This window comes from Montipora foliosa, chromosome 11 (genome assembly GCF_036669935.1).
Source record: "Montipora foliosa isolate CH-2021 chromosome 11, ASM3666993v2, whole genome shotgun sequence".
NCBI lineage: Eukaryota > Metazoa > Cnidaria > Anthozoa > Scleractinia > Acroporidae > Montipora > Montipora foliosa.
In genome coordinates, this window is record NC_090879.1 from 52,415,299 (window position 1) to 52,427,798 (window position 12,500).

Consider the following 12,500-nt stretch of genomic DNA (forward strand, 5'->3'; position numbering starts at 1 on the left):
GAATTTCGAGAAACGAGCCCCATGCAGGAGAGAGACAACTTTTAAATACAAAACAACGATTTTCAATGTTGCTGGGCATATTTCGGAAAAAAATTCTGCCTTCTTCAGTTCAAGCGTCACACCTTTCCCGCTCAAGATAAGAGAAGCCTTACACATTCTGTGGGAAAAACCTTTCCTGAAACATCAACTTCACCATGTTAACTTTGGCCCATAGCTGTACTTTTCACGCTTTATACATTGAAAATCGTTGCTTTATATTCTAGGATAGCCCTAATTGAAAACTCCTTGGAACCCCCTTTTGTCAAGCCCTCCGTGCAAGTCTTGATACCAACTCTTCGTGTTTTTTCTAAAATCAACACGGTTTTTCCCTTGAGTTCACTTTCCTTTACACAAAAAGAAGCTTTCCCTGTCCGGTCAGACCCGTCAGTTTGCAAAGAATATGAAACAACTTGAAGGAACACTTGCATGATAACCCCTCGCATTCTTCTAGAGGAGTGTATATCATCCTCGAAGTGTTAATTTGAAGGCGTTGTAGAGTTAGTCTTTCCAAATGCCCGGAGTCTTAGGAAATTGTTTTAGCAGCTTCTTTTGCAGGTCGTTCCAAGACATTAAAATATTTTGCATTTAATCTTCCATTAGACAATTGGTGGCTGTTTTGAGCAGAGTGACCAACTGCTGTCATCATTAAACTGAATTTAATCTCAGGCTTCAAAGAATCAGTCTTTAGTTACTTCAGTTTAGGGAAAAAAGTAGCTACCGCGACATCACGTGAAAACACTTCCGGAATAAGAATACGCAGGGTCATAATTTAAAAACGGTATGTCTAGCGTTTTGAAGCAAAAAGGATAAAAAGAGATATGTTTAAAATGGCATTTTAGAAGGTGTATGACAATTTAAATGTGGACCTCCGTAAAAACGAAGGATTTCTAACTTCTATTCCATGTATTCCTATTCCGGAATACGTTCAATCGAACGCGTTAATCAAACTACTGACTTGACAGCCTTGTTGGTTAATTCTGTCTTAAATCTTGATTTAATTTAGTTTATATCTTTAGTTTCAGGGCCTACTTGAACAGCATTTAATGTACTGGTGTAATATTTAATATTACATTAATTACAAGTATTTTAGCGCTTACTTACATGTAAATCCCATAGCATGTGCGCTTTTCCAACCTTTTATTAAAAAAGCCATAGAGATCGAAGTAAGTCCAAACTACTAATCAGGTTTAACATTTATTTAACTGTGTTAAATTTTAGCGCAGCTCCTCTCACCGTTTTTAAGGGGAACCTCCACTAAAACAAGAATTTTACTTTAAAAGATTGAGCATAATGTTTGCAATCAAAATCGTCCGATCTTTTTCCACTGGCAGCGTTTGTATCCGAAAGAGACAATTTTCGAAAACACTTGTTTTCAAATATCCCGGCGCGGCCATTTGAATAATTGTGACAGGTAATGGTTGCTTTATTGTATTCACACAATGAGGTTTTGTTTGGAAAACGTAGGGCAACAATTATACATCATAATTATTCAAAGTGGCAGCCCGGGAAATTTGAAACCCAAAAAACAAGCGTGTTTGAAATTTGTTTATTTCGGATACAAACGCTAACATCAGAAAAAGTTCGAACAATTTTGATGGTAAGTACAATTTTCAGTATTTTAAAATTATATTCTTGTTTTAGTTACGACAAAATTAAAATGGAGCACTTTTCAGTTGAGTGCCGCAAGTTTTGCTGGTCAAGAAATGACCTGCGATCAGGCGTACTTTTCTTTAGAGAAGGTGCGAAGAGATACGCCTAATACAATTTCTTAACGAGTCGCCGCCTGCCGCCCACCTGTTAAGAGTGATGTTATCATGTGTCACGCTGCAAATGTAAGCCAATCCGATTTTACAGGAAATTACCTGCATGTTTCGATTCAAGGAAAGATGACGAAACAAAATAGACCTCTACCCGGAATGTCTGCGAAGTCAGACTTCATCCATGCAATCAAATCTATTTCTGCAAATCCCACTTGACAATTGTTGCGGGTTCTCTGTTCTACCCCCATCAATTAACAAAGAATTTTGTTACTTGCATTCCCTCTGCTGTTCCTTTAAAGATTTTTGAAAAAAAAAAAAACCGAATTCAACTCAACAGCAGCTGTAAACAGAGCCTAAACATCATTCCTGTTCAATCCCTTCATGCGGGCATAATTTTATCTTCTTCTACATGTAACCGATTTTACTAGAAGTATGATTTGCAATTCTGTAACCAATCGGAGCGAAGCTCCAAAAGCTCATTGTTTTTCGGCCAATGAGAGTAAAGTCCAGATTCTGGACTACGGGCAGACGACTCGTTTAGTTTTGTAGCAGGCGTATCATTTCGCGCCTCGTCTAAAGAAAAGTACGGCAGATCGCAGGTTAGTCAAGAAATCGCGCATCACTCTTACAAGCTTTTAACTTTCGTTTTCTTCATCTAAGCAATGCCGCCTTTTGAGGTTTATTCGACTCACAGTTAAAAACATATTGTTTAATATCCACTATTTAACGTCTTTCAGTTTAAATTTTGAAAACGTTCCTGCCGAAGAATTATTTTAGCACTTATATTCTGGAAAAAGATGTACATTAAAATCAATTCAAATCAAATAAAACTTTTTTTCAAAACAAACAAACAAAACAACAACAATTGAGCCAAGATTTAAAATCATCATTTAGTCACAGAGGCTCTACTATAATAAACACGTACTAGAGGATAAAATTTGAAAAGATTATGTACTTATTGACTGAGTTTAGGTCGGGCCGGACTGGAAAATATTTGGCCCGAGGTCATGGCGTACGGACCGAGCGCAGCGAGGTCCATGCGTCATGACCGAGGGCCAAATATTTTCCTGTCCGGCCCGACCTAAACTCAGTCAATAAGCATTTTATCATATGGGCTCTTTGCACTATTTATAAGCACTCAGAAGATGAAGTTAGGACAAAATCAAAAACGAAAATATGCACAGAAAATTTATCTAATATGTTGTTTGCAATTGCTTTTCTGGCTGTAAATTACTTGGATGTTAAAAGCGACGAAATCCTCTAAAACTGCATCGCACGGAGCAGTACGTGTTCCTAGTAGGGCCGTACGGCTTTTTCCGGCCCTGCTCCCGCTAATGCGTACGGCCCTCATACGGGGATTTTCCCAGTAGCTTTGGAACAAAAGCGCGCGTGGCCGTACGCGCCATATGATAATTAACAAGTATTGGATGAGGTTGAGCATGTTAGTGATAATTATCAAGGCCAAAGTTTGTGTTATCACATCGGATAACACAAACTGAGGCCTTGATAATTATCGCTAACATGCGAAAACCGAATTCACTAATTGTTTTATTATGCATAAGCCATGACAAAACTGATCAAACTGCTGGTTAGTGTGTCAGGTGACGTGCATAAAACTATTGTCTGTAGGTATGACGTCAATTCTACATCTATAAAATCTATTGTTTGTAGGTATGACGTAAGAGAAACAGAGCAAGCAAGAATTAGCTGCGTGCTTATAGCCAATCAAAATCGAGCTGGTGACACCGATGTATAATAATAGAGTTTATTTGAATACTAGCCACCGTTTAAATAACATGGATCGCCTTTTGAAGGAAATAAAGTTTGATAAATAAGAATTTGGCATCGTTTGATGTTACTTACGTTTCAGCGAAGAAAAAAATTATGTGACTTTCAAGTTATTACTCAAGACAGCTGCGCGAGAGTTAAGAGGAATTGAATTGCACTTGTAACCCTGTGACATGTATTCGTTCAGTATTCTTCAAACCAGGGGCCCGTTTCTCGAAAGTCCCGAAAACTCTTCGAGCCCGAAAAGCCATTTGTGAAACTGCCAACCGCTTGTTTTGGAAAGCCGATCTTTAAGCGCGTTTTCAAGGTAACAAAAAGAAAAATGACTGTGAAGTTTGACGACTTAAGTCCCCTCCGTTCTTGAGATACAAAGAGAATTATGACACCCAAAAATGGCCCGTAAAGTTTCGGGACTTTCGAAAAACGGGCCCCAGAATAGTGCACAACCCACGGGTTCGATAGTGATGGCACGTTAATTCAGGGTTTTCCTTACGTCACTAGCGCCCAATAAAAGCAGTCTCAGCCGATTCGTACGGATAATTACCTCACGGCGTCCCCATGTTCTTGTATGGGAGTCAAAGTCAGAGATCTGTTTGTCCAAAATATCAACACTTGGAACATCGTCTCCAGATAGAGTCTTCATCGTTTAAAGAAAAATAGCAAAACAACAAATGAGAAAACAATGGCGGCGCTCGACTACTGAAAAAACTAATGCTTTGTAATTGAACCCATTTGTTGGAGGAGGGGGAGGGGAGGGGGGGCATTTCTTCAATAATCCAATCCCCTATTTGTTAAAAAGTGGATGAATAATATCACTCATGATATCGCCACGTTATTGTTGGGAAGGTGAAGACGCCACAGGGCTCTGTAAAATAATAATTATCTTGATTCACTAATAAAACCGTTTCGTATGATATGACAAATTATTAGGGTGAGGGAAGGTGGATAAGAGCCCCACTCGATCTGCATAATTTTCCAAATCATACTCAGCTCTACCAGATGAAAATTTGTGAATTATACTAATTCGCAGTATTTTTTATAATTTCTCAACGTTTACGGTTACTTACCGAGTCGTTACTTGCTGTTGTGAGGTTACTCTGCCGGGATTTCACGCTTTCTGTTCTCGTAAGAGTGCTTGTAGAGTCAATCATTTCATTACTGAAACAAAAGAACACATGCCTTCTATTTATCCAGAGCTCCACTTAAAATGCAGAGTAGGTGTAGGTGGTCCGAAAAAATTCTTATCAGGCAAGAGGGAGGGGGAAAAAGGGAGAGAGAGGGAATGTAGGGGCGTTGACCGGGATATCTGAATTTCACAAAAACCATGTTTAGATCGGAAGTCTGTTTCCCGAGATGTCCGCGATTATTAAGCAGGATGTCATACGAACTTATCTAGCAATGTATAATGGCGACTGTCGGATATTCAGTGTGGCTTCCGAAGGCGTATTCTTCATCCAACAGGCCATTAGATCCGCAAGAAATTGTAGAATCTATCCAACACTCCGGGATTTCGGGCAAGACATAACAATTTCCTTGCTTCTGAAAATCGGATTCGTTAATAAACGGTAATTTCACTCAGAACGCCATTTTGAATTGAACGCCCACGAAGCAAAAAAAGTGTGGGCTTTCGCTTAGCATGAGACATCATCAAGTTGCAAACAAGTCCCGTTATAGTAGTACAGATTCTCTCCTAAAACGTTATAAGAAAAGTACGAGGGCTTTTTCGCCAATCAGCAAACTTAGTAATGTAAAATAAAACTACGGGCGCTTTTTATTCGACCAAAAAACTACAGAAATTCTACAGAAGTTTTTCCTGAACGAAATTTCGAAGTTTTGAGTATACTATACGAGCTCAACACGACGTTCCCGAAAATCAAAACAACCGGAAGTCCCGTTCCATTGGCCTTTGAGCGGCCAACCGGAAAATGCTTTTCTGTTCGGCACATGAAATTCACTAATTTTTCAACTGGAGACTTTTGGTCTGATGAAAAGCGTCCTTGTGATCACAGAGATACTGTTCCTATAGCAGGTGAACGGAGCAACTGTAACTGGCCTTACAATATTTATGTAACATACCTTTGAGTAGGTGAGGTCATTCTTGAAACATCTAAAGAAACCAGTAAAAATGAGGAATAGTCCCAAAGACAAAAACTTTACGATCAACGTATGAGAGAAATAAGAGTGTGACTGCACACTGTATTTTTATGCAATCACTGTCGTCTTATTAAGTCGACAGAGGGTCGCAATTTCAATCGGTGCACGACGGTTTACTAAGGGTCACTAGATAAACGAGGACGGAGAATGTGTGTCCTTCGGGATAAACCTCTGTACATGGTTACATTTCTAAACTTCTCAAAAATAGGCTGCGTTAGGGCCGATTTTTGTCGCATGCGACAAGCTCACGACAGGCCTACGACATGACTTATGATTATCACAGCGTTTTAAAAAACATGTTTTAAAATGCTACGACATTGTTTCTGACGTACACAACAATCGGAAATCATGTCGTGGGCCTTTCGTAAGCCGTTGTCGCACGCGACAAAAATCGTACAGTGTAAATCGGCCCTTAGGCTTACGGCACATATGAATCAGCAACAAAACCAGGCTCCCGCTACGAAAAGGAAGGGGGGCGGGGGGAGCTTCTACAGTAGTCGTTCGGAAACGTGCAGGACCAGCGGAGTATTCACAACATTTCTGGTTCGCCGAGATAGATTAAGAATCGAGTTTCTTCGTCACCTGTAATGTATCAAATGCTTCGTCCACGAACCTGAGAAAGAAAAGTGTGACCCCGGGAATTGGTCAAGCTCCTCCTGTGCAGACAAGCTGGCGCTATTGGTAGCTGAGCCTGCAGTTGGAAGTGGAGATGACGGAGGTGATGACGTAGACGATGAAGTAGAACACGAGTCTCCACTTGCCCCACTCTTATTGGTAAACTGTGCAGGTATCTCACTATTGCATTTCCGGTCGACTGCATTCAAGTCACCATGGCTGCGGTTTGCCCTGTTTTGCTCCGGGAAAACTTGAAGCGCGATGCTTGTAGGCTCCGAGTTGGTTCTCTTCACTGCTGAGCGAGTCATTGGCAACGAGCGATAGTCCCAAGCTGTAAAAACAAATCTCGCATACAGTACTTGCCAAAAGATACGTGTACATGTAGACCTTATAGGGTCATGTATAGGGGTACATTTGTTCACATTTTTACCTCATTCACAAAGCCATCGTTTTCTAATCAGCCAGCTGACAATGAAGTATAGAATGTTCAAAGTGCATTGCATAATGAGCTTTCTTTGAAAATTAGAATTCCATATACTATATAATCTCTGACCAGTGATGACCTTAAAATTCGAAATTTTGTAAGGAACGTATGGGATCATACGCCAACCAAGACTTAATGGCTCACTATCAAAGATAAAAGTTTAAAATTTTAGTTAACTCAGTTAAACAAGTTCTTGTAAACCTTTTGAAGTCAATAATTGTTTATAAATATCACGATGCCTTCTGTGAACAAACCCGTATGTTAATCAAAACAAAATGTAAACAAGGATGTCAGTAGCCCGCGAACGCAGACGATTTTCCGGCCGTTGTTTCGCCTGGTTTCCATATGATCATCCGGATCGTCCCGATCGCCCCAGTCGTTTCAAATGATGTCGTCTCATTCGCCCGGAGATCGCCCGGGTAGTGTTTCCATATAATCGTCCCGATCGCCTCTGAACATTATTTGAAACGACTGGGGCGATCGGGAGGATCATATGGAAACCAGGCTTTTCTCTCCCCCGTCGGCAGACTCCCTCATTGGATAAGAGCAGAAACCCATAAGAGTTGAAACGTGTAACGGCCCCTTGTGTCCTGGGAAACAAGCTTCTGATTATTCAATTTGCTAAGTACCATATTTGGAACAACAAGGGCGAGGGGTTTCCAAATATGGTACTTAGCAATGAAACATTCAACCAATCAGTTCGCACTGAATATTCGGAAGCTGTGAACGCGCGTTACACGTTTCAACCCTTGTGGGTTTCTGATAAGAGTCATTACGCCTTTCACAACTATGTGGAATCTAATGATCAAACTCCAACCAATGGTTTCGTTTTAACTGTTGTCACATACATTTGCCGCGATGTGGTTCGAAATCAACCAATATACTACGTATGTACATGCATCTATCCGACGAGCTAGAGTGATTGACAGCAAAGAAAAACAGAACCGTTGATTGGAAGTCGAAGGTTTGTGAGGTCTTCAATTATTGAAATCTTCAGACCTCATTTTTACGAAATAATTATTAGAGAGATTTACTCAACTTGCGTTTACATCAGACCGAAATTTGAGATTTACAAAAAAATCAAGGAGAATTTGTTTCTCTTCAGTTCATTTCCTGCCTGTTGTTTAAGCCTCGTTTTTACTAGCGACGGAAGCACAAGTGCAATCATAAGTAGCTTATGCAAAGTGAAAACGAACCTCGATATACACCTTATTCCAAAGTGGCCGCCATTTAGATATTCTTTTGTTTTTTATTGAAATTAGACCTTGATGCCTCCTCGTTCACGAAAAATATTCTTTTGAATTTTCAGCTCAAGAACGAGGCATCAAGGGCCAATTTGAATAAAAACAAAAGAATATTGAAATGGCGGCCATTTTGGAATAAGGTCTATAAGCATCAAAATCAACCACGGCCTTGTTGAATTGTTCAGACGCGGGGAATCTGGAACGAGTGCTTCAATAGGCCATTTCCGAGTTCACGTCTGCCTGTTCAAAGCGAGTGTAAGTGCGAAGTCTTTGTGATGGTAATTAGTTCTACTTTACATATGAATGAAAACTAATTTTCATAAGAAAAAACTTCGCACTTAGACTCGCTTTGAAGAGGAGGCAGACATGAACTCGGAAATGGCCTATTAGCCTGACACGGTCAGACGTAGCAGATTTCCTTGTGCTTAAGCTGTGTTTCGTTTTCACACAACGCAAGCGAACGCAAACATAAGCGCGAGCTGAAGGAAAAGGAGACATTTTGATGCATGCGCTTGTGCGCGTGATTACTCTTGCGTCAACCAACAGTCAACCCCTTTTTCAAGGCGAAATAAGCGCTCTTATGCTTTGCGCTTGGGCCGCTTGTGAAAACCAGCTTTTTAAAGATATTTGGCAACTTCTCACCAAGAGACAGATTAGTTAAGGTAATACAATTTTTTATAAGAAACGGCAACATGCCGTTCGCCAAATCTCTCTAGTTCATCAAAGTTCCCTCATTTTGCATCCAGACAAGTCCTTTGTCAGTTAAAAAAATTTGGTTGACACATGACCAGAAGTAAAATTGAAGCAAAAACACCGTTAGAACCTGACAAACTCGAAATTTAATAGTACTCGGTAGGGCGCACTCACCTCGCCGCAGCTGTCTTACGAAAAACTCTCCATAATCCTTTGGAAGACCACAAGAAGGAGGGGTGCTCTTGGCACATTTCTTGTGGAACTTCATCCTGCCAAACAAAGCATCGATGTATAAACAATAGCACACTTGCTAACGTAAAACTACTTCCTTCCAGAAATGCCAGTAATTAGATGCACCCCAATTTTGATATCCAACACAGTGTGTCACCTTACGTCTAATGCACCAGTCAAAGTAAACCCCGACACTCCCCTCCCCCCAACCCCGGGATATCCATCAATCAATCAATCAACTTTACTAAAACAGGGTACATGACTCAGCAAGCTGGTTTTTAGACATGCCGTGTAAGAATTACAAGACATAAATGATAAAATTTACAAGAATTACAACACTGAAATAAATGTTAAAACGACTAATAAACTGCGTATAACTTAGCGCTAAAAAATTACATAAGGTGAAGGAAATTTAAGCAATAGTAGTAACTAGGAGTAATCAAAGATTAATAAGTGCGTTCGAAGTTCAATTAATTTAGCTAAAATCATACAAAAAACATAGGAGGAAATTAGTTGAGACATTAAATGAGAAAGACGAAGTATTTAAACAGCAACCATTCATCCGTGCCAGAGACAGCACAAAGATATTGTAAATATGCAACAATCTGATGATGATTATGTAGATTTATTGAATATGGTACAAAGGCACACTCGTTGCAGTACAAATTATTGTCTTTGAAAAAAACAGAATGAATCAGATCTCAGGTGTAGGTTTCATTTTCCACTTCAACCTTGCACCAGTACAAAGCTAGAATTTGAACCTATTCATACAAAAGATGGAAATGCCAAATACAAGGCAAAAATAGTAACAAATCGATGTGACGTCATAACTGCCCACCCGATAGAAAGCCCAAAAAACCCTCAGAGCTTTCCCTAGCGTTCACAGGAGACCCACGAAATTAGGAAGCCTTCTCCTTCGTCGAACGCAATTAGTAACAATCATAATTTACTACATAATAACACGAAACAAGCCATGTAAAAATGTGCCCTAGCAATGTAAAATGTGTCCTAGGATATCGCACGTTTAAAGCTTGCAAGATACCTTATCTCGCGTATTTTATTTGACCAATGCACCTCCATAAGAGAAAGAACGTTTAAGAAATTCGTTTTAGGTAGTTGTAATTGTAGGTCATAGTTCGAACCCCTCAAGTTATAATTGTGAACTTCAGAGGTTCTATGAAAATGCTCCTGAAGATACGTCGGACAATTATTGTAAACATCGTAATTGACTAGTGCCTTTTCTCTCTTTCTTGTAAGTTAGACCACTCTAGAGAATGTAGCACTGCTGATGATCGAATAGAGTAATCCGCCCTAGTAATAATCCAAGCTGCTCTATTTTGTAACTCTTGTCATTTGTCAGCACGTGTTTTGGAGCAGCCACTCCATACAACAATCAAAGGTTGTACACGTGATTGTCAGTTGGTTTTCCAGCTAAATACAACATTAGCAAGCCATTCGACACTTTAAATGAAATATGTTTGATCTGATCATCCCAGGTTAGCATTTCATCAACATGAACCCCCCAAAACTTAGTAGAAGGTTTATGTTCAATAGAGGTTTTGCACGGCAGCCATGTTGCATGGCAGGTACAATGAAAATGTCTTGCATTAGAAAGAACATTTGTTCCCATAGGAAAAAGAATCTATTGTTCCTGCCATTCAACATGGCTGCCGTGCAAAACCTCTATTGGCCAATCATCCATCTTTAAATTCACGAATTTAGCTTCTGTCAAGTTTTGCCGTGAACAAATAGTCATATAACTAGTTTTGGAGGTATTGCAACTTAATTGGTTTGTGTTAAGCCAATCATGTACTGCAGCTAAATCACTGTTTAAGGAACATTCAATTGTGGATATATCTTCATGAGCCATAGTTATATACGTATCATCGGCAAACATACCAGGTGTTGTATGTTGTAGATATTTTTGGAAATCGTATACATAAATTATAAACAAAAATGGCCCAAGTATAGAACCCTGGGGAATGCCACATGATACATACATGTACTGTTCTGTGGATAAGACTCCATTTACGTACATGTAAGATCTTTGTGTTCTATCAATCAACTATGATTTAAGCAACTGAAGAGCATTGCCATTGACACCGTAACAAGAGCGTTTACGTCGTAAGACGTTATGGTCTACAATGTCAAAGGCTTTCTTGAAATCTATGAAGACACTACCATTAAGTTTACCAGCATCCATGTTGGTATGCCAAAGGTTTACTGTACTTATCAAAGCTGTACCAGTTGAATAATTTGGTCTAAATCCAGATTGAGAGTCTGTCAAAAGTTTACCTGCTTGGAAATACTTTAACAGCTGTGTATGCATGACCCTTTCTATAATTTTTGACATGGCAGGTAGAATAGAAATCGGTTCATAGTAGTTTGGAATATTTCTTTCATCGGACTTAAAAATAAGATGTACTTTTGCCTTTTTCCAATCATCAGGAAATATTCAAGTTTCTAACACTTGATTTATAATATCACATATAGAATTTGAGATGTAAAGACTACCAAGCTTTAAAAGTCCACTCCGCAACTTACCGAGGGTTTGAGTTTAGTGATCAGGCTGTGTATGTACCCTTCACTTTAATTTGGGCGTATTATGTTTATGAATAGCATAGATAAGACTGTGGTCAGAAATACCATCATGTAAGACCCCATGATTTATTATGATATTTGGTTTGTTGGTAAAATTAATATGTGATCAATTGGTTTTCTAGTAGTAGTAGTGATTCTCGTTGGTTGATCTATCAATTGAATATATTGGTACGTTTCAGTAATAAACTTCAAGTGTTCAACATTGTGGTCAGGCGTTTGCGGTAATAGATTGCAGTTATTGTCACCTACAATCATACTCTCCTTATCTTCTTCATCAAGTTTTAGCAGGTAGTATTCAAATTTGTCAAAAATTTCAATCTTCGAGGCTGGAGGTCTATATCAAGTTGTCAGCAAGAATGGCCTAGACTTTCAACCATCAAAATTTCTAAATCTTCGTGAGAGGAAAGGTCTTGTCTGTTTATATAATTCAAGGATTGTCTAATGTGCAAAGCTACACCACCACCATTTCTATTCCTATCGCGGTGGAGAATATTGTATCCCTCAAATGTTGCCCCTGGGGATGGCGCATTTTCTCACATTTTCACCCCAATTCTGCCCGGCATGGTGGGACATTTCCAGCTTTTGTACCCCATCCAAGATTACCGGTAATCCCCACCTATATCCCAGGACGGGAGGGAGGGGATCAGGGTTTACTTTGACTGGTGCATAAGCATTAATTTTGCAACCTCTTTCCACAATAAAGGACAAGTTCATAGTGGCGTTACAATAATTATAATCATAAACAGAGAAGAGCAAGTGGTCTGTGATGCAAATGGAAATCTGTGCACATCTGATTACAAGCATTTTGGATATACCGTTATCTGTGAAAACTAACTGCGTGCAGATGTAACTTTTGCAGGTTTTGTGAAAGACAGCAAAAGGAGCTACCAA

General features: G+C 39.5%; 1 protein-coding gene across 3 annotated transcripts in view; it reads right to left on the reverse strand.

Moving 5' to 3' along the window:
- LOC137975657 (kinase suppressor of Ras 2-like) overlaps nt 1-12,500 on the reverse strand; it is a 39,346-nt gene that overhangs the window by 8,547 nt on the left and 18,299 nt on the right. For 2 of the 3 annotated variants that reach the window (XM_068822808.1, XM_068822809.1), the window contains 5 exons: nt 8,952-9,046; nt 6,355-6,687; nt 5,664-5,694; nt 4,655-4,745; nt 4,132-4,224 (listed from right to left, as the gene is read on the reverse strand). In XM_068822808.1, coding sequence (XP_068678909.1) covers nt 4,132-4,224; nt 4,655-4,745; nt 5,664-5,694; nt 6,355-6,687; nt 8,952-9,046 — 643 coding nt within the window. Of the gene's footprint in view, nt 1-1,140; nt 1,174-4,131; nt 4,225-4,654; nt 4,746-5,663; nt 5,695-6,354; nt 6,688-8,951; nt 9,047-12,500 lie in introns of all 3 variants that reach the window. The other variant, XM_068822807.1, reaches the window with a different exon arrangement.